Genomic DNA, 22,348 nt, shown 5'->3' with positions numbered 1-22,348 from the left:
AAACGCGGCGGGGCGGGGCTTCGTGGGGCGGGGCTGGGGGCGGGGCTGGGGGCGGGGCTGTGGGCGGGGCTCGGTGCCCGGTGGGGCCCGGGCTCGCGCGGCCGCCATTCCCGAGCGCGGCCGGCGGGGGGAGGGGTGCGGGGACACCCCCTTTTGTTCCCACGTTTAAATACGGTTGTTCGAAGCAGGCTTTAAAATTCCGGGTCGGAAGGTGAATGTTTTATTCTTCAAGGAAAAAAACAGATGGGGAGGAGTTGAAGCCCCGCCCCCCAAACAATAAAAATAAAGGAAAAGTGTCTCTCCCGATTAAAATCCCCAGATTTGCTTCAAGTTGCAATAGCACGAAGGAACATGGATGTTGAATTTCAGTGAAAAGGTCTCAAACAGCGTGTTTCCCCCGCCCAGAGCTCCGCAGCGATGCCGGCGGGGCGGTGGCAGGGGAGCTGCTTGTCTTCCAGGGTTGTCACTGCTCCGGCTGAGTCCCTTGGGATGACTCCGGAATGAGCTGGGGTTGGGAGGCTGCGGGGCTTGGGGTGGTGGGTTTTGGGGTTTCCAGGTTTGGGGCCCCGGGGGTGACAAGGAGCCCGCCGGGCTGTGGCAGCAGAGCCCCTTCCAGCAGGTGGCATCTTCAGCCCAGGTTTTGCTGCTCTGGCTTTTTTCGGATGATGGAGCAGGCTGGGGAGGGATTTGTGGAGCAGCTCCTGGAAAGCAAAGCTCACGGATTGCCCCACAAAAGCCCCTGCTCCCTGGGTGAGTGATGGGGGTAGGGGACAGGGACGGGGACAGGACTCCGGCACTGGTGAGAACCAGCCGCGTAACGGCTCCAGAACCGGTCCACGGCTTCTGGGAGGGCTCGGTTATTGTGTGGGAATTGCAGCTGTGGGACAAATTTGCAGTCGTTTACTCGCTGATTGATGATCCCGACTGTTGATAAGACACATTAGCAATTATTTACAACCCATGAGGAAACTGTGACCCAGTCCTGCAACTCCTGAACTGGGGAGTTGGGTCTAGACGGGCCGGTGTGGGCCAGCCCCGGAGCCAGACGGATCCCGGCTGCCCGCAGAGCGGAGCCCGCGGCGCTGGATGGGGCATTTCACACCTCGCGGGGAAGTTCCCGGCCACGCCGAGGACCTGGATGTGTTTCTCCTCACCCTGTTTCACAGTTGGAGAACAAGTTGCCACTTGATCAAATGGGTGCCAGGTGCCTGTGGGATGGGGAGGGAAGGATCCGGCTCCACTGACTTTGTCCCTCTGGAATTCCCTGACGCAGGAGCTGCGGAAGCTGAACATGGCAACACTCGTTGGGAGGCAAATGGCAACGGATTTTAATGCACATGGAGATAAGGGTGGGCAGAGCTGTTCCGGCAGCTCCAGCGGCTGGGATGAGCCCCTCAATGCCCATGAGCCCCTCAGATAATTGGGATGAGTTTGTGTTGGGAGATGTGGCTCTGGAGAGAGCCCTTCTCCAGGGCTGGAGGTTCCCATCCCTGTTCACAGGGGATATGGGGGTGCCAGGGCAGACGTGCCCCATCCCTGCTGCTGCTCTGTCATCCAGGGAATAATGGGGTGTCTGGACTCAGCTCCCTGCTGCCTCCAAGGGAGCTGGGTCTGGTCAGGAGTGAATTTGAGTCACTCCGGGACGACCGCGGCTGGGAGGATTTTCCCACAAACTGCACCCTGTTCCCAGAGGGCTGACGAAGGGGTGACACCTCCCACGTTGGCATCGATTCATCATCAGATCCCGCTCCCCATGCAGCTGTGGGCTTAGCAGCCAGTGCCACACAGGAGAGACGAGGGTTTGGCCGAGGGCAGCAAGAAATACCCCAGGCCCATCATTGTTTGAGGGGACAGAAGGGGCAGGAGGCTCTTCTGGAGCCACGATCCCACCTGGGCTGTGCTGCAGCAGCAGGGGGAACATGGGCCCCTCTGCAGTCCCTGCCTGGGGCTCACGGGAGCCCCAGGGTGCACCAGCCCACCCCCTGGGGTGGCTCCGGGAGCAGAGGTGGCCGGAGCAGCAGCCAGAGCCTTGTGGGAAACATGAAAACCCCCAGAGCTGCTCTGGACTGTGCTGTTGTTGGGCAGGGAGCGGCGGTGTCACGCTAGAGACGCTGAGGCCACGGTGTCCCGTGCTGCGGTGGCTGCCAGCCCGTCCCCACCGCCGTGCGGGTGGAGCCGAGGCTGCTCCAGGCCCAGTCCCGGGGCAGCCGGTGCTGCCCCTCGCACGGCCCGGGCTGTGGGTGTTGGCAATGAGCTCATGTCCCGAGACGTTACTTAATTCAGACAGTGCCACCGTGCCAGGCGCTGGCGGGGATGGCCGCGGGCTGCAGTGCTGCAGCCGCTGGTGGGCCCTGGCTCCGGCTCCAGCTCTGGCTCTGGCTCCGGCTCCGGCGTGTGTGCACGTGCCCTGAGCGCGGGTCTTGGCTGGTGCCAGCACCGTATGGCCAGATGCTCCCCGTGGCACCAGCCAGTGTGCAGCACTGGTGTCCATCACCCCCCGTGCTAGTACCAGGGCCGAGGGGCCGAACACTGGCGTGTCCTGCCGGGAGCACCGAGGGTGAATCCCACCCTCTGCAGACACGGGGCGGGGGAACCCAGACATGCTGGAGTTGGTGCCCCAGCCACAGCTCTGCATCCTCCCATCAGCACCACGCTCACTGTGCTCTGCCAAAACCTGGGATCTGACTTGTGTTTTCTTACCAACGAGGATGGATGGATGGATGGATGGATGGATGGATGGATGGATGGATGGATGGATTTTTAAGGACCTGCATTCCCTCCTACGCCACGCTTCTGCCTTGCAGGGCTGGGGTATTCAGAACTTTCAGCAGATCCCAGTGATTTTGAGTGCCATTGCCAACTCGCTGGTGACTTGGGAAGTCATTTTCTAGAAGGTCTTGGCCTCTGGGCCCTGGGCTCTATGATAAAGTGGTCACTGTTGCTGAAGCCCACTCCCTGCCTGGCTCTCTGGGCCCAGCTGTGCTGGGGGTGTGGGGGCTGCTCCAGGCATGTGCCCATTCCAGGCTCTGCCTCCAGCCCTTGAAAGCACAAGCACCTCCTGGAATCAGAGCAGCTTTCCAGGATAGTTCCTGCCAAGTGAGAATAACTGGTGCAGCTGGTCTCCCCACTCCCCTCCACCCCACATTACATATAATTGCCTATTTTAATTAATAAATTGGAGGCCACTCAAAGGAAAGCGGCGAGATTTGTTACAAACACTGCAGGGATCGTCTGCCAGCCCCGAGCCAGTCATGTCACGGCGGATTTGAATCGGCTGCCTTTGAATTCGCTCACAGACAGATCAGGAGATTTACATCCCCCACCTCGTCTCCCCGAGCCTCGCACCTCCGGGCTGCAGGTCCGGATCCCGCCCTGGCACTTACCCAGCAGCTCCCGATAACCCGCCAGCAGCCACGGGCTGTGAGGTCTGAGGGATGCTGGCGGCGTGTGGTCCCCAGCCAGTTCCCACCCAGCTCTGCCCTGGGTCCGGGGTTTCTCCAGTGGGCAGTGGTGCCCATATCCTGTAGCACGAGCCGTCCTTGCTGCCTGCCCCAGCAGGGAGATCACCTGCCCCCAGGCCCCACGGCGGCGGAGGGACGGGGGAAGCGCAGTCCCAGGGGACCGCTTTCGGGCTCCACCAAAAATTTCCCTTTTCTTATGCTTGATTTAAACCATTGTTTTTCAAGGGAAACTTTAATGTGAAAAACATGTTTTGTGTTTCTACTAAATGCAGGCCTGGGCTATGTCAGCAATCAAGCTTCTCCTCTGATGAGAGCTGGGGGGAGGACATGATCTGTGGGGGGAACCTGCCCTGCAGCAGCTCTGCCCTTCGCTGGCCAAACTTGTGGCTGCTGAGAGCTGGGGAATGGGGTCCTGCAGGGCTGCCATACTGGAGGAACTGGCACACTCCAGGCTGGTGGAACTGGCATGCTCCAGGCTGGTGGGGCTGGGATGCCCCAGGCTGGTGGGGCAGGGATGTAGCAGAAACTTCTTTCTCCTGGTAAGAGCCAGAGCTGTGAGGCCTGGCTGCAGGAACAGCTGGTGTGGGGAAGCAGAAGGGGCAGAAAGGTGCTGAGGTGCAGAGGATGGTGGCAGCAGCCGGGCTATCGCATTGGACAACCAGCACATTGCTCCCAGACCCAAGATCTGTGGAGAGACCTGTCCCTTCCTGCTGTGGCTCTGCTGCCCCTCTCCAAGGAGCCACAGTGGCCATTCTGACCCTGGAGGTTCCACCAGCTCCCAGCTTCTCTGGGCCCAGCTCAGCCCTGCACGATTTCATGGCATGTGGCGGTGCTGCCAGGTCTCAGCTCTCCCCTCCAGGCTCGCTTTGGCCCATCCTCACCACGGCAGAGGAAGCGTTTACTCTGGGGAAACCGCACGGCTGGCCCGGCCGCTGACTCACGGCTTATTTTGCAGGACGTGCCCGGGAAAGTTACTCAGAGGCGTGTGTCAGGCGCGGCGGGGCCGGCCACGTGAGCCCAGGGAGCCGCAGCCGCCACAGCTCCCGTGGGGACAATTATGGATTGCATGGCTGAGCAGGGGCAGCCGGCACTGCCGAGGACATGCCGGGCACAGAGGTGATTCCTGCTGGAGCTTCCCCACAGGTGCTTGGAGCATCCTCCTCCTCTGACCCGTGGGATGAAGGACACAATTTGCTCACAGTGTGGTCCCCAGGCCCGCCCCAGTGGCTTCCTGGAGTATGGAGGTGCACTTCCATGCTCCCTCAGCATGTCTCTGCACAGGTGGCTTTCCTGTATCATCTTCCCAGCAAAGATGTTCCCTGCTTGGAATGGGAGGTTTTGTAAGGAGCCCATTGTGGCAGTGATAAATCTGGGTGTGCAGAGATGGGAGAGATGGAAACCAGAGCCCACTGCTGGCTGGAGACAAGAGACAAGAGACTTTGGGTCCTTCACTGAGAGGGGAAACACTCTTGGTTGGACCTGGCTCCTTCTCATGGGCTGGGCAGGAGGGTCCTGTGGAATGGGATGGGACGGGACAGGACAGGACATCCCAGCTGCCTCCTGGCTCTGGCTGGCTGCTGCTTTCCCTCATTCCAGCCATCTTGGTCTTCAGTTTAACCTCTCCTGATGGTGGCTTGGAAGCATTAATTAACTGCCTGGTTGATGCTGCATGAGAGGCCAGAGCCAGCAGGGAAGGACCAGCAGAGCAGCCAGAAGCTGCGTTGCAAGTCCCGCTCCTGGGTCCAGGTGTCTGCAGGATGCAGTTGGGGTGGAAGCTGAGGAGTAAAAGAGGCCAGGGGATCAGATTTGAAGGGGCAGGTCTTGGGAAGCTGGGTGAGCCTCCCACCCCCTGCCCTCCCACACGCCAGCTCCCGCCCTGCCCTCCTTTCTCTGCAGAAGTGTCCCAGGAACATGAAACGATTACTCGGTGAGGAGGATCCAGCTCAGCACTTCTTGGCATTTGTTCACGGCTTTTCATCTTCAAAGCTCCTTGCAAACATTAGCTAACTAATCCCTGCAACCTCCCTGTGAGATAGTGCAGGATCAAGCAGAGAGGCATTATCTCCCCACAGCAGATGGGGAAACTGAGGCATGTAGCGGTGACGCTGCTGCCCCGGGGTGTGGGGCGAAGCTGCGTGTCAGCTCAGGGGTGGAGTGTGGCTGCCTGAGCCGTGGAGGAGCCACCACTCTCTCCCCATCACTGGTGATGCAGCCATGAGCACCTCTCTGATTTACCGAGCTGGAGCTGCGAGGACATGGCAGAGAAAATCCAGCCCCAGGACGGAGGGGCTGTGTGCTGGGGGCTGTGACACAGCACGGGGCCGGGCCTCGTGCCGGTGCCTTGCCAGGGAGGAGGGGACTGAGGCTTGGGTTGAGCTTTGCCCGGTTCCCACTCGCTGGGTTCCTGCCGCGTGCCGGTGCTGACACCCAGCAGGTCTGGACCCGGCCCCGCTGTGTCCAAGGGTCCCATCACCCGCAGCTTCTGGGGTCCCAGGGCCCTGCACCTACAGCTGAGCTTGGGCAGCGCCACAGGCTGCGGGACCACGGCTGACATCTCCGCCCGTATGGGAGAAACTCTGGAGTCCAGCTGTGACTGGGAGTGTAACGGGGCTGGGATCACTTTGCTCCAAGTGCGAAAGGGCAGCCAAAGCCATCCAGGGACCTGCCCAGCGCCTGCCGACAGATCCGTCAGCAGGAAACCTCTGCCCATGCCCTGACCCTGGGCTCTGCGAGAAACACTGCTCAATTGAATGTCTTGTTGCAAATTGCAGCTCTAATTGGTTTAGCAGGGTTTAATTAGCCTGAACTGATGAGAGAGGCGCGATTCCCTCCTTGAGGGAGCCCAGCAGTTCAGAGGAGAGTGAAGCAGCCCGGGTTGGGGGGAGGATGGTTGGTTCCTGAAGCTCTGCTCCAATCTCGCCGCAGCCCAAGCCGCAGCGACCGCCGCCCGCCCGGCACAATGCCGGCACCCAGACGAAAGGTCAGATGTGAGGCTGCCTTTCACTGCGGCCGCAAAGGGCCCCTTTGTCCCTGCTCCTCCCGCCGCCCCCAGCCCCTACCCACCCCTGGGGCCCCTTCAGTTCTGTGCGGTGCCACTGCCGGGGCAGGACTGGCTGCTCCGCAGTTCCCAGCTGGACTCGGCTCCCCCCGCCCAGCCTGGGCGTTGGTGTGAGCAGAGGGAGCGGGCGCAGCATCGCCCCTTGTGCCGCAGACTGGTCGGTGGAGTTTTGCTCCCAGCTTTGCTGGAGAACCAGCCTTGGCCCTCGCCTGAGGCGTCACCGTGGGCAAGTCACTTCCCAGACCACGGCAGGACAGAGCTTCCCAGGGCTGCCAGAACTGAGGCCAGGACAGGGGCTGAGTGGAGCCCCCAGCACTGTTTTGCTGGAAGCAGCATGGCCTTGATGAGGCTGTGGGCCCTCAGTACCAGCCAGCCTTCTCCAGGCAGCCCAAGTTATGCTGGCTCATGGAAGGAGCCGGACCTGCTTCCCTGCTGGCTTCCAGGCCCCTCCTGCCCCACGTCAGGCAGAGCAGGAGCCCAGCTGCTCCTTTCCAGATGCTGCTTGGGAGCAAGGTCTGACCCCTTCCCTGCCAGAGCTGGCTGGTTGTGCAATGCTGCTCGCAGCCAGGGAAAATCCCTTCCTGGCCTCTGCAAGCTCCTCTTGCATCTCGGAGCATGTGAGCGAGTGCATCACCATCGTTTGCTCCTTGACGTCCAGATCATGGATTTGGCTCCCCAGCCCTCTGTCCTTACATGGGCAATTGCTGCAAGGCCAGCAGAGTGAGCCAGGGGTCACACCAGCCAGGAATGGGGACAGGGACAGGGATGGGGCCGGGAGCAGCACTGCCAGCCTCGGGGCTGCCAGCTCTGTCCCTCCTCCCCAGGACAGCAGAACCTTTGCTGTCCCTGCAGTTTATCACTGTCACCTGGGGTACACCCAGCCCACCCCACTCCCATCCCTTCCCTGGGGGGTGCCCAGGGCTGTATGGGCTGAAGCAGAGGAAGGTCGGCCTGGGTGTAGGGCCAGCCCACCGCCCTTCTCTGGGACCCATCCTTAGGGAGGGATGGGGATGTGCTAGTGGACACAACCCACTGGCTGCTGTCACTGCACCTGCTTCTCTGGTCCTGGGACCTGGCTGCTCCCTGTCTCACTGGCCCAAAGCTGCATCCAGCTTCATCCAGCACCAGACTGAGCTGCTCTGGCTGTGCTGGCACCAGCTCGGAGCGCGGAGGCTGGAGGGGTGGTGCAAGGTCCCCGAGGTGCTCCGGCCAGGGCCCCTCTCAGCTCTGATGAAAACATGACCTCAGCTGAGGCCAGTGCAAAGGGTGAAACGTTCCTCAGCTGCATGGCTGGGAGATGGACGTTCCCGGGGCTGGAACAGGGCCCTGGGCTGCAGCAGGAGGAGCGGGGACAGGCAGCGAGCCCTGTGTCCCCAGTGCCCTGCCCAGGGAGCGAGGTGATGGGCGGGGATCCTGCCTGCACCCCAACTCCCCTTGCAGGCAGGTGGGCAATCTCTGTGTGGTGGCACCGAGCAGGGAGCAAGGCCAGGCCATGTGGGGCCCTGGGCTCCCTGCAGCCTCCCTGCCCGCCCCGTCCTGCCGGGATCTCCCCGGCGCCGGGCAGCGCTGGCACAGCCACAGTTCCCCAGCCCAGGCAGGGCTGCGTGGGGTGCGGCACAGGTTTGGAGCCGGGAGGGAGCAGCTTTAGCAGCGATGGGGACGTGTCGGGAGAACGCTGTCAGGTTGTGCCATGGCGGGGGTATGACCCCTCCAGTTCTTCTCCTTTCCCTCCTCATCTCGCAGAGCTCGGCCAGCTGCGAGGCCGTGGAACCCGGTGGTGCCTCAGTTTCCCGGGCTCTGGGTGGGCGATGCTGGGCTGCGCTGGTGTTGGGGGAGCAGAGATGAAAGGAGCTGCATGACACAGACCTCACCGCTCGCCTGCTTTGAGGAGGAGGAGGGCGGGACGGGCAAACGGAGGATTCAGACGAGGGTGGGTGGGTGTGGGAGAGAGAGGGTCGGGGTCAGCCTGGGGGCTGCGCTGGGAAGCGGTCCCCTCGCCTCGGGGACACATCCTTGTGCTCTCTGCTCCGGTCCTTGCTCCGCTGCTGGGTTCTGCTGCACCCCGAGCACGGGGGACACCCCTAAACCTTCCTCTCCCCATCTCCGGCCCAGCGGGGAGTGCCGGCCCCGGCCCGGTTCGGGGGACACACGGACACGTCCCCACCCCTCACCCCCACCCCCGCCCACCCGGCACCCGCAGGCAGGGTCGAGCAGACCCCGCTGACACCCGCCTCGCACCCCAATTCCCAGCCTTACCCCCCCGCTCCGCCCCATCCCCTCGCTCCCCGCTTCCCCCCTCGCCCCCCACCTTCCCCCCGCCGCGGCCCCCGCCCCGCCGCGGCCCCCCCCGCCGCCGCCCCGCCCGGTGATTCACCGCCCAGCCGCTTTATAACGCCGCCGGCCCCGCCGCCGCCTCACAGGCAACAGGTCGCCGGAGCGTCCCGGCCCCGTCCCGGCCTGTCCCGTCCCGCCGCCCGGCCCGGCCCGGCCCGGCCATGCTGCTGCGGCTGGCGCTCTGCCTGCTCGCCCTCTGCAGCCCCGCCGCCGCGCACGGTAAGAGCCGGGGGGGCCGGGAGGGCACCGGGGCCGCCGCTCCCGCCGCGCCCTGTCCCGGCCCCGCCGGCAGGTGCTTGGGGCAGGGGCGGCCCGGCACGGGGTCCCGGCGGCGTCACCGGGCTGTGTTCCCCCGGGCGTCGCTGACCCCCCCCCCCCGGCTTCCAGCAGCCGCCCGGGCGGGTGCGGGCTGCGGGGCTCAGCTCCCGGCGGCAGAAACCCGCTTTAGCGAGCGGGTACCTGGTGCCCCGCCGTGCCGCTCGGGTGGCCCCGATTCCCCCCTCCTGTCCCTCCCCACAGGCAGCCGCCTCTGTCGGGCTCAGTCCTGGAGCAGTGGGAGCGAGTGCCCGGGTTTCCGCAGGGCCCCGCTGCCACCTCCCGGACCCCCACACCGCGATCCCCGCATCCGGTCTCAGGACGGCTGCTGGGGATGTCCCTCTCCCCGGGCTGGGAGGCAGGAGAGCTGCACTCCGGGGCTTTGGGAGCGGGGTGGGAAGGGCTGGGAACATCGGCTGGTTCATGATCCGCATGTGGGCTTTGCAGCTCCAATCCCTCCCGGTTCGGCTGAGGCTGCTCGCAGCTCTCCTGGGTGCTTGGGAGGTGTCCGGGCCCCTTGGGAGTCGTCTCCTCACAGGGAATCACCCCTGCCCGGGGCTGCATCAGCCTGTCCCAGCCGTGGCTGCTGCTGCCGGCGCCAGCTCTTGAGTTTCTGTCTTCTCCCTCACATGGTCCTGTCCATCGCTCCCTGCCAGCATGGGCAGGAGCTACTCTTCTGGGACAGCAGCAGGTCTGGATGCCCCTCATGCTGCTGCAGCCCCTGAGATTGCATCCCCTCATCCTGTGGGATTTCCACTTGCTGCTTTGCAGGGTCCAGTGCAAGTGCTGGAAGACCTTGGGCAGGGACACGCTGCATCCCCCTGGCCAGAGCCTGGGGCCCCCCGTGATGGCAGAGGTGTGTCAGCCCAGCTGGTGCTTCCAGAGGTTCCCAGGTGCTGGTTCCTGCAGCCCAGGGTGTTGCTCTGTTCAGGGCCACCCTGTGGATCTTTGCTGGTCACAGCCAGCCCAGGAGCCCCACATGCTCTTGGCTGAACCAAAATTGGGTGTGTGGGAAGGGGGGGGATGAGGACACACCTGGGGTCCGAGGTGGGTGCTGGTTCTGCTTTGGAGCAGGGTGAAACCCTACTCCAGAGGAGAGTGACTCCAGCCCAGCACCGGCAGGATATGTCCCTTCCCCCATCCCTCCCTCACATCTTTTGCTGTTTAGCAAACCTCAAACGCAGCTACACGAGAGCGTAAACCCAAATAAGCGTCAGAAGAGGCTGGTTTGCAGAGGCGGAAATTGCAAAGGGATCACTCACCAAAAAAAAAAAAAAAAAAAGAACTGATTCGCTGGTGGGGTTAAGGAACAAACGGGCTTTTGACGCTGAGCTGTCCCCATCCCACGGGCTGGGTCAATGCCCTGTTCCCAGCTGGTGGCTTAGGACAAAGGCTGTGGGTGTTTGGTCTCTGTCCCCTATGCCGGTGATCCAGCCGCTGTAGCAGTGGGATCAGCCCCACTTTGGGTGTCCCCGTCGGGGGGTGGCTGGAGCCTCACTTCTGTGGGGTCAGGCAGGAGCAGGCAGCAATGCAGGCAGGGCAGGGAGTAAGGTGCAAGACCACGTCCTGGCTCACTACTGGGCATCTCCCACCCAGGGCATCAGTTGCAAATGCTGGGATAACTGTTGTGTCCCCATGCTGGGTTTGGAGCCTGCTGGCCAAGGAGTCAGGCTGTGGGATCACCAGGGTGCTGGGCCAGCAGTGCTGGGGCCCCCAGGGGCACCTGCTCTGGGACTGCCCTTGTGCTACAGGGGAACAGGGAGCCACCATGGAGTCTCTGCCAGTTACCCAGCTCATTGCGTGTTGCCCCTTCCCAGGCACCAGTGCAGTCCCCACACCTCTGCCCTACAGCTGGAGTTTCACTGCCCCTTGCTTGGGCACCTGGCACAGCAGGGACCCCCTCAGCCTTTGCTTTCTCCACAGGTGGGATTTGCTGGCTGCAGCAGGGGAAAGAGGCCAAGTGCACCATGATCCTGAAGACAAGCGTGACGTGGGAGGAATGCTGTGCCAACGGCAATGTGGACGTGGCCTGGTCTAATTACTCCTACCCAGGCAACAAGATCAGCCTGCTGGGCTTCCTGGGGCTGGTGACCTGCCACCCCTGCAAAGGTGAGCGTGGGTTGAGCAGGCTGCAGCAGGGGTGAGCTCTGCTCTGGGAGATGCTCGGAGCCCTAGAAAGAGGGCTCAGAGCCCTGGGTGGGATGCTTAGATCCCTGGGGGACTGCTCAGAGCTCACAGCTCTGGGCGAAGATGGGGGTGGACTGCCCTTTCCCAGGCAAGTGGGACCACTGACTGTGTGCTCCAGCTGCTGCAGCTCCAGCAGGGATGCTGCTGTGGGGTTAGGGCTCCTGGGGCAGCCTCCACCTCCTGGCAGCTCCCATTCTGTGAGTGTTTTGGATCCCACTCTGTGGAGCGGGATGCGTGAGTTGGGTCTTGGCTGGGCAGCCTGAGTGTGAGGAGCCAAGCTGGGGCTCCCTGTTCCCGGGTGAAATCTGCTGGGGCTGGGCCTCCCTCCCCTGCCCTCGCCAGGTCTGCTCAGAGGGAAACTTCTTACTTTTTTTTTTTTAAGGAAAAAAAGATCCATTTCTTCCCCTCTGCTCCCCCTGCCTCCTCCCAGCATGTGTGAGAAATGCCTTTATATAACGGGCAGTTCCAGAAGTGGAAACTCTCCAGCTGTGAGTTCCAGCCCCGCCAGATGTTTTGGCGTGTGCCGGAGCCGCGGATCCCCCAGTTGCACTGCGTGGCTGTGTGAGAACATGCTGGAGGACCTGCTGACCGCAGTAGGCAGGAGCAGGTCTTTGGAAGGTCATGTTATTATTTGCTTAAAGGGGGAAAAAAAGGCTCTTAACAAAACCATTCTTCCAGCCTCTCTGCACCCCTTGCACTGCCACCAGCCCCGTCCTGGCACAGCCGTGGGTTGCACCCTGGATTGGCCAAAGGCTGAGTGAGAGCCTGGCTCTGGCTTTTGCCCCGTCTCCCACCATGGCCAGGCAGGCTGGCCCTGCTCACTGGGTGCTGGGACCACCAGGACCTTCTCTGGGGCTGGGTGAGGATCGCAGCTGCTCTGTGCCCAGGGCAGGGTAGTGAGGACAGGCAGCCCACATCCCGGGAGGCAGGGGGACACGGGACGGCCCACGGCCACACACCATGGCGGAGGCTGCAGATCATGAGGACCTGGGAGCAGGACCTGTGCTTAAACCACTGGAGAGCCCAGCCAGCACGTACAGTGCAACTCCCCACCCTTCAGAAAGCCCCTGCCTGTCCCATCCAGATGGAGCTGGTGCTGCTCCCCACTGGGCTCCAGCAAGCTGGAGGCCTTGGAAAAGGGCGAACGAGAGGAGCTGTGCTCCCGCTCCCCAGGCTGGCGGGGCCGGCAGAGGTTACTCCAGGATAAAGTGGTTGTGGCCACCAGCCCCACGCCAGCAGCCGGGGCAGCCGAGCCCCGTGGGACACTGCTGGCCCAGCCCTGGGGGCTCTGGAGCGGGTCTCCAGTGGGGAATTTAAATTCCTTGCTCCAGCTGCTGGGGACACGGTGTCCCCACCAGGGACCCAGTGCTGGGGGAGAGCCGGGCTGCAGGGTCAGGGTCATGGGCGGATGGTCCAACCTCTTTCCTCCCTCATTGAGACCATTCGGATGGATGAACTGGGCTGTGCTGGTGGCAGCGTCCACAAGCAGAGGGTGGTGAGGGTCTCGTGAGGCTCCCAGTGGCCATGTCCCTCTGTCCTGGGGTCTCATCCCTATGGCTTTGCACAAGTATGCTGCTGGCACTCAGCTTATCACCCTCCCCTTCCTTGGACAGGCCCCAGCTATGGAAATCAGGGAGCAAAGTGGGAAACTGTCTGTCTCCCACCAGGGAATTTCCCCTGAGGAGAGCTGGGCCAAGCAGACAGGGAATTTCCCCTTCCTCCTCCCCCCCCCCCCCACTGTCTCCCAGAGTGACCCCTCTCCCACAGGGAAATCCCCCTCTGTAACACAACAGCTCCCAGCACACACCCTGTCTGCGGGAATCCCTCCTGCTCGGGGGTGAATCCCCATCTTTGGAAGTGTCTGGGTCCTTCCAGCTTCCTGCGGGCACTGATGAGTTCCACTCCCCCCACCTAGCATGGCCCAGGGGTGAAGGGGCAAAGGGTCCCTTTGGGGCAGGAGCTGTGCACATGTTTCAGGGGGCTTCCAGCTGGAGCCCCCACCCCTCCCTGGTCTGGGCGCTGACCCCTCTGCCTCTCCCTTCTTGGGGCTGGTGGCCCCTCTCTGTCCTTCCAGGGCGGGTGTGGGACCCTCTGCCCCCCACCCCCGTGCTGGCCGGGAGGTGACCCGGGGGACAAAGCGTCCGCCTGTCTGGGGATCTGCGCTGCCACCGCGTCCTGCGCTGGTTCAAGTCACGGAGGCGCAGAGCGAAACAGGGCTGGGTATTGTCTGGTGGGAGCGGCGGTCGTGATTGCCCAGACAACTTGCGGAGCCCAGTTCCTTCTGGAGGAGCTGGGGCCTTGTGAAGATAGATTTTCCATTGCATAAGAAAAAGAAGTGTTTCCTTCCAAAAAATAAATACATGGAAATGTGTTAGCTGGTGCTGAGTGCTCTGGCTGCGGCGAGTGCTGGATGATCGTGCGGAGCTCGAGCCAACGACCTGCTCCTTGGCCGAGCTGAGCAGATCCAGATGCTGCTCAGGGCAGCTCGGCCTCAGCACACGGGTTGTGACCCCGGAGGGATTCAGGACCCTGAGGGCTGATCCTGGCCCCATCCCAGTGTGTGCCAGCCGGGCGGGGCAGGACGAGTCCTTCCCTGGCGTCCTCACATGCTGGTCCCTTCTGTTCCCAGAGAGCTGCGAGGGGGTGGTCTGCGGCCCCGACAAGGTCTGCAAGATGAAGCATGGGCGTCCCCAGTGTGCCTGTGCCCCAGACTGCTCCAGCCTGCCCCGCAAGCTGCAGGTCTGCGGCTCCGACGGCTTCACCTACCGCGATGAATGTGACCTGCTGACAGCCAAGTGCAGAGACCACCCCGACCTTGAAGTCATGTACCAAGGAAAATGCAAAAGTAGGTCCAGTCGTGTCCCTGTCCCGTGTGTGTCCCTCCCATCTATGTCCCATCCCCTGTGGCTTCTGTACTCCCAGCTCCATGTTGGACTGGTCCGAATGGCAGCACAAGGCATCAGCCCATCTGGCTCTCCTGGTGCAGTACGAGCCACTCTGATGTGCAGAGGAAGGATATATCCTGGAGGGAAGGTCTGTCCCGGGCAGGGCTTTGCCTGTGGTTTTGTGCCTGATAATGGGATGTTGCTCCACAGCCCGTGGGGTGTCACAGCCCTTGGCACTGCCCTCTGAGCTGCCACTGCCTGCTGCAGCCACCAGCCACCCATGGCCTGGCCTGGTCACCCTGGCAGGACACAGCAGTGGAGCCACAGGCTGGGGAATAACAGTCCATAAAATGTCACTTACAAACACCAAGCCCCTTTTTTTGTTGTTTTGTTAAGAGAGCAGCAATCCTCCTTGCCGTGCCAAGAACTGTCAGAATTATTATGATTATTTTTGCCAGCCCTCCTCTCTGAAAGGCTTTGCCTGTCAGGCTCTGGACTGCACAGGGGAACGTGGGGCAGGAGATGGGAGCTGCGATCTGGGAGTTGTGGATGCCAGATCTCCTTCCAATGCGGAGGGACAGAGGGGAGGAGAGGGAGGCAGAGGGGTGGTGTTGCAAAGTGTTTATGGTGTCCGGGGAAGGCAGCAGTTCCGGCCGTGCCCCCGCAGCAGTCAGGGGCTGTGCTGGGGGCTGTGCCAGGGCGCAGGCTGCACAGACCCCGAGGCTTTGCTGCAGGATGGGGGTGCACGAGTCCCTCACTCTGCACTAGCCTGGCAGGGCTCCACACAGGGCTCAATTCTGTCCGTGCAGGATCTCAACTCCCCCCGCCCCGGCATTGCTGGGCTGGCTTTGGGGTGATTCTGTCCTTCCCCTCTCACTGCGGTGGCTGCCAGCCTGGCTGGAGCAGCTGCTGCTCCTCTCATCAAGGCACCTGTGAGGGGCCACAGCCAGGACCCGTGGGATGATGCCAGCATCCTGGGGTTACCCTGGCCTGGGGGTGCTCATGCGTGGCTGCCTGTTGTTCCCTGCAGAGTCCTGCTCCAGTGTGGTGTGCCCCGGCACACACACCTGCGTGGTGGACCAGACGGGCAGTGCCCACTGCGTGATGTGCCGGACAGCCCCCTGCCCTGAGCCCACCAGCCTGGACCGTGCGCTCTGTGGCAACAACAATGTCACCTACCCCTCGGCGTGCCACCTCCGGCGGGCCACCTGCCACCGCGGCCGCTCCATCGGCGTGCGCCACTACGGGAGCTGCTCAGGTGAGTGGGGCAGCCCGGGAGGGTGTGGGCTGGGACCTCCAGCACCCTGCCAACCCTCGCACCCCCCTCACCACTTTTTCCCCTCTCCTGCTCCAATTCCAGCTGCAACCAGGTTGTCCTCGGAGACGGACAATGCAGAAGAGAACTATGTGTGAATCCTCCCTCGGCACAAGGCCGGACCCAGGAGACAGGGGCATTATGTGTATATTGTACAAACCATATACCTGGTATTTATTAAGATAAAAAGATCCTTATTTATACCCGTCTATGTTACGCAGCTGCAGGAGGCCCAGCTCTGGGCCCTGCTGGCTGGGGAGCAGGGGAAGGCGATCCCAGCCTGGCCGTGGTGATGCCAAGCGCCCTGGGATGCTCCGGTGCCCGGCAGAGCTCTCGACTGGTGCTCACGCAGCCGGTGCTGAGGGGGTGTCCATGCTGCTGCGCCTTGGGCCCCCCCACGTGTCCTTGGCCGGCAGCCCTGGGCCTATTTATTTTTGGATTGAATTCTCAGTACTCTGCTGACGTTTCTGGCCAGGACCCCGAGGTCTGGAGGGAATCGGTGCATTTGCCTTCCCCAGAGGGGCTCAGCCCCAGCTGCCAGCAGCAGGAAAGGCAACACGGCGCTGCATCGGATTGGAGACAGAGAGATATATATTTTTTTATCTATATATATGCATATATATATGTATGTTATTTTCTCCTGAAGTTTTAGCATGTGTATGTTAAAATGGATTTCAGTTTAGGTTTTCCTGGGCCCATTCAGACCAGGCTCCCACCCACCCTCGGAGGCGCCGTTGGCACCTGGAGGTGCGGTGGTGGCGGGACAGTACTGCCTACCACGGGCCTTGGCACGCCCTGCTGAGGGGCTTGACCATCCTCCCAGGACTGCCGAGCCCAATGCCCATCTCCCAGAGCCCTCTGCATCCCCCCCTGCCAAAAGTCCTTTAAAGCAGCTGGGGGCAAAGGGAGTCCAGAGCCCCTGAGGCATTTCCAGGGCTGGTGCTGGACGCAGCCACCGTGCAGTGCCCCGAGGAGGCAGTGGGGAGCATGGCTTGGGAGAGGGGATCAGGAGGAGGGTGACAGCCCTGCTGCCCTTCCAGGGACCCCCAACCTGGCTGCCCCTCAGCCACACAGCCCTGGCCTCCACCTCCCACCCCCCGACTCTGTTGACACCGTCTGTATTTATTTTTACTTCTCTCATTTTGTGTGTTGTCACTTCTGTAAATACCATCACATCTCTGACACCAAGAAGCTATTGCCTTTATATAAATATCATATATATAATATATGTATAAAATTACCCTATTTTCTATTTTTGTATGATTGCATTCTGATTCCTGAGGCAGACGCTATGGGAACATACACATTTCCTATTCCGTATTGTTAGGGGCATTTTACGGCTGTGTTACAATTTGGATTATAATTAAAAAAAAAAAATAAACAATGCTGCGGGTCTGGTTTTGTTCCACAGGTTCTGGGGCTGCTGGAGGCGGCTGTGTCCCCGGGGGCTGCTGGTTCCTGCAGCATCACTGCTCGGCTCAGGGCGTCCAGGCAGGTGTGGGCGGGGGGTCGGGGGGGCGCCTGGGCTGCGGGACCCTCCGCCGGCTCGGCCCCGCGTTGGGGCTTTTCCAGCCCTGCTCAGGCTGCTCTGTGCAGCGGGAGGAACGAGGGGAGCGGGGAAGAGCAACCAACGACACGGATGAATCTGTTCCCAATATCGAGCCGTGCCGTGGGGGTTTGGTATTTCACAAAACAATTCCTGCCCTTAATTGGGTCCCGATGTGCGACGCTCCCCGGGTGGGCGCCTGCGGCGCGGGGCTCAGCAGGACCCGCCTCCGGTTCCCTCTCGGCCGTGTCCCCTGTGCCGGGGGCCAGCACGGGGCAGCCCCCAGGCCCCGCCGAGCCCTCCCCAGCCCCAGCCCGGCTCAGGGCCTGCCGCGGGGGTGGGCTCCGGCACGGCCCCAGCAGCAGCGGGGGGCTCCCGGGGCCCCGAGACCATCCGCCCCCCCGGCCCTGGGAGGGTTTACACGGGGGAAACTGAGGCACCAAGAAGCAGTGAGGGGGAAGGAGACCTGCCTTCCTGCCAGCCCTCAGCGCGCTCCGAGGGCGCTGAGCACCGCGCAGGATCCGGCCCGCGCTGCAGCCTGGGTTGACCCCGGACGCCCCCGAGCCCGGCCGGGCACCGCTGGCAGGCACCGGCATCTCAGCTGGGGCTCTCCCGCAGCCCCCCGCAGCTCCGTCCCCCCTCCAGGCCTCTCACCACCCTCCGCCTGCCCCGGCCGGGGGGGTTTGCCCCCGGAGCGCCCGACGTTCTGCCCCGCGCCGAGCCGCGGGCACCGCCTGCGGCAGCGACGTCAGCCCCGGCGGTGAGCGGGAGATTTCGGCTTCCAAGGCACGGCCCTGAGTCAGGCGCCTCCTCCCCGCCGGATTTTGGGTGGTCTGGGACACGCCGGGACAGGCGCCGGCTCCCCAGGCTTCCCGGCAGCGCGCAGGAGCCCCGGGGCTGGCAGCCCTGCCCTGGCATCCCTGGGGGGTCCCACCCTGCCAGGAGCCCACGGGGTTTGGTGCTTCCTTGGAGGCTGGCAGTGGTCTGGCCTCTGCTGTACGTCCCCCAGTGTCCCCAAAGCCACCCATGCCCGGGCTGTGTCCCCCTGACCCCGTGCAAAGCCCCGCAGAGCACAGCCGGGATGGCAACTGGAGCGGGTGGGGCAGCCGAAGTCCCCGGATCCCCCAGCACGGGGACCTCAGAGGTGAGGCTGACTTCTGGGGACCCCTCTGCACCCTGCCCCGGGGGCAGCGACATGGCCCGTGCCGGATGGGCCGCAGGCTCCTGTGGGACCCCCGGGCGGGGGGGCGGCTGCCCCCGCGGCGTGCGGCAGTTTGGAGAAAAAACAAACAACCGGGAGCGGGGACGTCTGGGCCGTGTGCCTGTCTCAGCTGAGACCCAGCAGCAGCTCAGCACATGTAACCCCGGCCCGTGTGGGGCGGCAGGTGAGGCCTCTAGGGGCAGCTGGGAGCCCCCCTGCCCCCAGGAAGTATCTGGGGTGTCCCTGTCTGGGGGGTCCTACAGCGCAGGGGGGAGGGTGCAGTGTGGAATGGAACGGGACAAGACAAGGCAGGATGGGATGAGACGGGATGGGATGGGGAGCCCCACCCCAGCGGGAAGGCAGCTCCAACGCTGCTGGGGATGCTCCTGGGTGGCAGCACCGGGATGCAGATCACAGCTCCTCCAGGGCAGGGCCTGGCCTGAGTTGGGGCTGGCACACCCCGCACCCCTCTTGCACCCCTGGCTCCATCCACTCAGATGGGGGTCTGGCTGGGACCAAAGCACAGCAGGACAGCCACAGAGGGGGTTGCAGTGGGGCAGAGAAAGGACAGGAGAAGCAAAAGCTGGGACAAACCAGCCCCATGGAGGTGAGCAGCAGCCACCTGGACAGTACAGGCTTAATTAAGGATTGGACCCAATCAAGCCTTCCCCAGCCTCAGCTGGTCACCAGAAGGTTAAAGGAAGCTAAAACGAGTCCAGGATCACCTGGCTTCCAGTGTAGGTGGGTTTTGGGCTTCATTTTGATTTCTTTGTCACGTCCTTGGGTCAGGATCAGGATGAGCAGGGGCTGGTGGGGGATGAGGGTCCCTGGAGCTCCTGCCTGCCCCAGAGTCAAGAGCTGTGGTCCCCTTTTAAGTTGGAAGCAGGGTGGACAAAGGGAAGGTCAATGGGAAGAAGGTCTGGAATCAACATTTTATTGAGGAAGGCAAATGTTGTTGCTGCAAGAGGTTGAGTGAGGTGCTGGGGACTGGGCGCAGCTGTCTACCGCCCCCCCCCCCCCCCCTCCCAGTCTACAAAGTCCTGCCCTGGGCTGAGAAGCCCTGAGCATCAGCTCCCAAACCCACTGGAGCTGGGAGGACCTGGGAGACCTGGCCCTCTCCTCCCCTCCTGGGAGCTGCTAAGATACATCAGCCCCTCTCCCCAAGCCTGTCTGCCCCCGGGACACCTTCCCAGCCCTGGTGAGGGCTTCGGCCACCCCTTCTGCTGGCGCTGCCCTTGCACAGTGCGATGGACCCAGCTGATGTAGTTGGAGATCTTGGTGTAGATGTCGGGATACCGGCGGTCCCCACATCTCTCTCCGGAGAATGAGACAATGCCATAAACCTTTCCCTTGAAGATAAGAGGTCCCCCGGAGTCACCCTGCAAAGCAAAGGGGTGGGAGGGAGAGCAGCGGGTCTCCTAGGGGTGGTTGGGGGCGGGGGCCGGGGCGCGCACTCACAGCGCAGACGCCCTGCAGCGTGGCGTTGGGGCTGGCCCCGCACAGCATGTTGCGCGAGACCTTGCCCCGCCACAGCGTCCGGCAGAGGCTCCTCTTCATGATGGTGGTGCCGGTTTCCATCAGCTCGGTGGGCCGGTCGCCGTAGTTGGAGGTGTCCCCCCAGCCCACCACGTGGCAGACGGTGCCTGGCTTCAGGTCGACGTATGGGAGGGGCAAGCGGATCCGCTTCACGAACTTGTTCAGGGTGGCTGACCTGTTGAGCTGGGTGGGGAGCCGGGGTGCGGGGGGCTCTGCTGTGAGGCTCAGCACCCCAATGAGCTGCTCTTGCCTGGGACCCTGATCCCCTGCACCCCGTCGCTTCCCTCCCCAGCTCCGCACTTGCACTGACCCCCAGAGCTCTGCTCTTCAGAGGCTGGGACCCCCTGCCACCCCTCGGCACTGGTCCCAGTCCGCTCTGGGGACTGGCCAGCCGGGGTTGGTGTGTCCTCGGCCGCCTCCATCACGCCCCACAGCCGGTCCCGCTTCTCCGGAGAAGCACTGACACCTAGTGACAGCTCGGCCGGCGTGGGGCACCCCACCGCCCTCCAGCACCCTACCGCCCTCCTGTGGGGCACCCCGCCTCCCGGCCGAGTGAGACGGCGGTGGCCTCACCCTGAGCAGGCGGATGTCGTTGTCCACCGACTTGGGGCTATAGTGCGGGTGGGCAATGGACTCGGCAACGCTGAAGACCTGCTGGGACCTCTCGGGCTCCTCCAACCGGTGGGCGCCCAGCACCACCCGCAGAGAGGGGCTGCGCCTGCGGGAGAGGGGTCCTGAGCAGGTGCTGCCGGGGGAGATGGGGTAGGGGGCTGGCAAGGAGGGCTCAGGGGGATCGTGGGTGGGAAGGGGTTAATCCAGGATTATTTAACCCCTGCGATGGGGGTATCTCTTTGAAGTGGTCCCAGGTGGGGGGGCACGTGCCCCCTGTGAGAACCTGGCTCACCTGGGAATGAGGCAGTGGGCTGCTGTCATCACCCACTTGGGCCACACCAGGAAGCCTCCACAGACATGCTGCCCATCTATCTGGATGGAGGCGATGAAGGGCCGGGAGTGGGGTGCTGCTGCCTTCCCCCCAATGATCCGGCTGCCCTGGACTCCTGGTGGGCGGGTGCAGGTGGTCACCAGCTGCCACAGAACCCAGGCATGACCCTTGCCGGTGCCAGTACTGCTCCTGGGTGCCTGTCTCAAACACCCCAGCAGCACCTGCAGGTGCTGGGGAGCGGTCAAGCATTGGCTCTAGCTGAGGGGGGTGCAGTGTGGCAGGGCAAAGCCCCTCTTGCCCCACGGTGCTGCAGCCCGGGATCTCCCTCTCCCACCCCAGCTGTGGGACCAGCCCCAGCTCTCCCGTTACCTGATGGGGCCAGTGCTGGGAGCAGGATGGAGCCTCCGAGGCTCAGGATGAACAGCCCAGCTGTGACCATGCTGGTGCAGAGCAGGCCACTGCCACCTCCCCTGGGACTGCTCGAGCTTGGGGTGCTTAAATAGCTCGGGAGGGGGGTGCTGAGGCCCTGCGGGGGTATCACCCTCCTGCTTCCTCCTCTCTGGGGGTTGCTGTCTTGTGCAATTCCTGTGGGTGGGGGGCACAGGCAGTGCCAGGGGGACATACAGCATTGTGGCTTCCCCTGGACTGGTGTGACTGCTCACTGGGAGGGGAGCAGGTGCAGGAAGGAAGGGAGAAACCTGAGCAGTTCCCAACCCAGCCCCGGCTCCTCCTGTGCACGACAAAACCCTTCTCCTCCTGGCAGAGACGGGGGAGCAGCAGGGCCCCACCACATCCCAGGACACCTCCTGGGACGTGACAATATCCCTGGGGCTGGGACTGTGCTGTGCTGGGACCTGCATTATCTCTCGGCACCTCCAGAGACCTCCTGGCTGGGGGATGGTGCCGCAGGCAAAGGTCAGATTGCTCCCCCTTGTATGCAGTCCCCTGGGGTGTACCGGGTTGTGCTGGGGTGTACAGGGTTGGGGGGCCTGGGTCCCACTGTCGGGTGCGCATCTCTGCAGAGCCAGGCTCACTCTGGGCTCAGTGTGCAGTTCTTGCTCCGGCAGCAGGCAGGTTACCCAACGGCTCCTGCCGGCTCGGGGCTTCCTGTGTCCGTTTGCCAGCGTTTGCCCAACGCGACCGCTGCGTTGGGAAATGGGGGCGCAGCGCGGGGGGATGCACAGCTGGGGCTCCCCGCTTCCTCCATTCCCCCTCCTACCCTTTGCACCATCAGGGCTGCGTGCCGGGGGGACGTGGAGGTCCTGGCAGGGTGAGTGGCCTTTGGCCGGGGCGGGGACCCTCCAGGAGTGTTTGGGGGAGCCCGTCCTGCCCAAGGCCCCTCCAGCCTGCCCGTTCCGGGACCCGCAGCCGGGACCTGCTTCGGGGCCGCCTCGCAGCCCCTCCGCGCCCCGAGGCCGGGTGAGGGGCAGCGGCAGGGGCGGGCGAGGGGGGCCGCGCCCCGAGGCAGGGTGAGGGGCGGCGGCAGTGGCGGGCCGCGCCCGGCAGACGGAGCTGTGCGGGAGGCGGCGGCACCGGCACGGCCCCACGTCTCTGCGCATCCCGCCGC

General features: G+C 63.3%; 2 protein-coding genes across 2 annotated transcripts; one reads left to right on the top strand and one right to left on the bottom strand.

Moving 5' to 3' along the window:
* Positions 1-8,949: 8,949 nt before the first annotated feature.
* On the top strand, positions 8,950-16,939 carry FSTL3 (follistatin like 3). Its single transcript, XM_051639919.1, has 5 exons — positions 8,950-9,072; positions 11,092-11,277; positions 13,985-14,200; positions 15,271-15,498; positions 15,601-16,939. Exons 1-5 carry the CDS (start codon positions 9,015-9,017, stop codon positions 15,651-15,653), a joined length of 741 nt encoding a protein of 246 aa, XP_051495879.1. The 5' UTR covers positions 8,950-9,014; the 3' UTR covers positions 15,654-16,939.
* Positions 16,940-18,795: 1,856 nt separating this feature from the next.
* On the bottom strand, positions 18,796-22,340 carry PRSS57 (serine protease 57). Its single transcript, XM_051639994.1, has 7 exons — positions 22,001-22,340; positions 21,151-21,366; positions 20,743-20,896; positions 20,412-20,556; positions 19,761-20,021; positions 19,488-19,681; positions 18,796-18,811 (listed from the first exon to the last, which is right to left on the bottom strand). Exons 1-7 carry the CDS (start codon positions 22,338-22,340, stop codon positions 18,796-18,798), a joined length of 1,326 nt encoding a protein of 441 aa, XP_051495954.1.
* Between the last annotated feature and the right edge of the window lie 8 nt (positions 22,341-22,348).

The sequence above is a fragment of the Apus apus genome, chromosome 24, assembly GCF_020740795.1.
Source record: "Apus apus isolate bApuApu2 chromosome 24, bApuApu2.pri.cur, whole genome shotgun sequence".
NCBI classification, from domain to species: Eukaryota; Metazoa; Chordata; class Aves; order Apodiformes; family Apodidae; genus Apus; species Apus apus.
The sequence above is the reverse complement of the archived record's forward strand: the minus strand, read 5'-3'. Positions and strand labels throughout refer to the sequence as shown.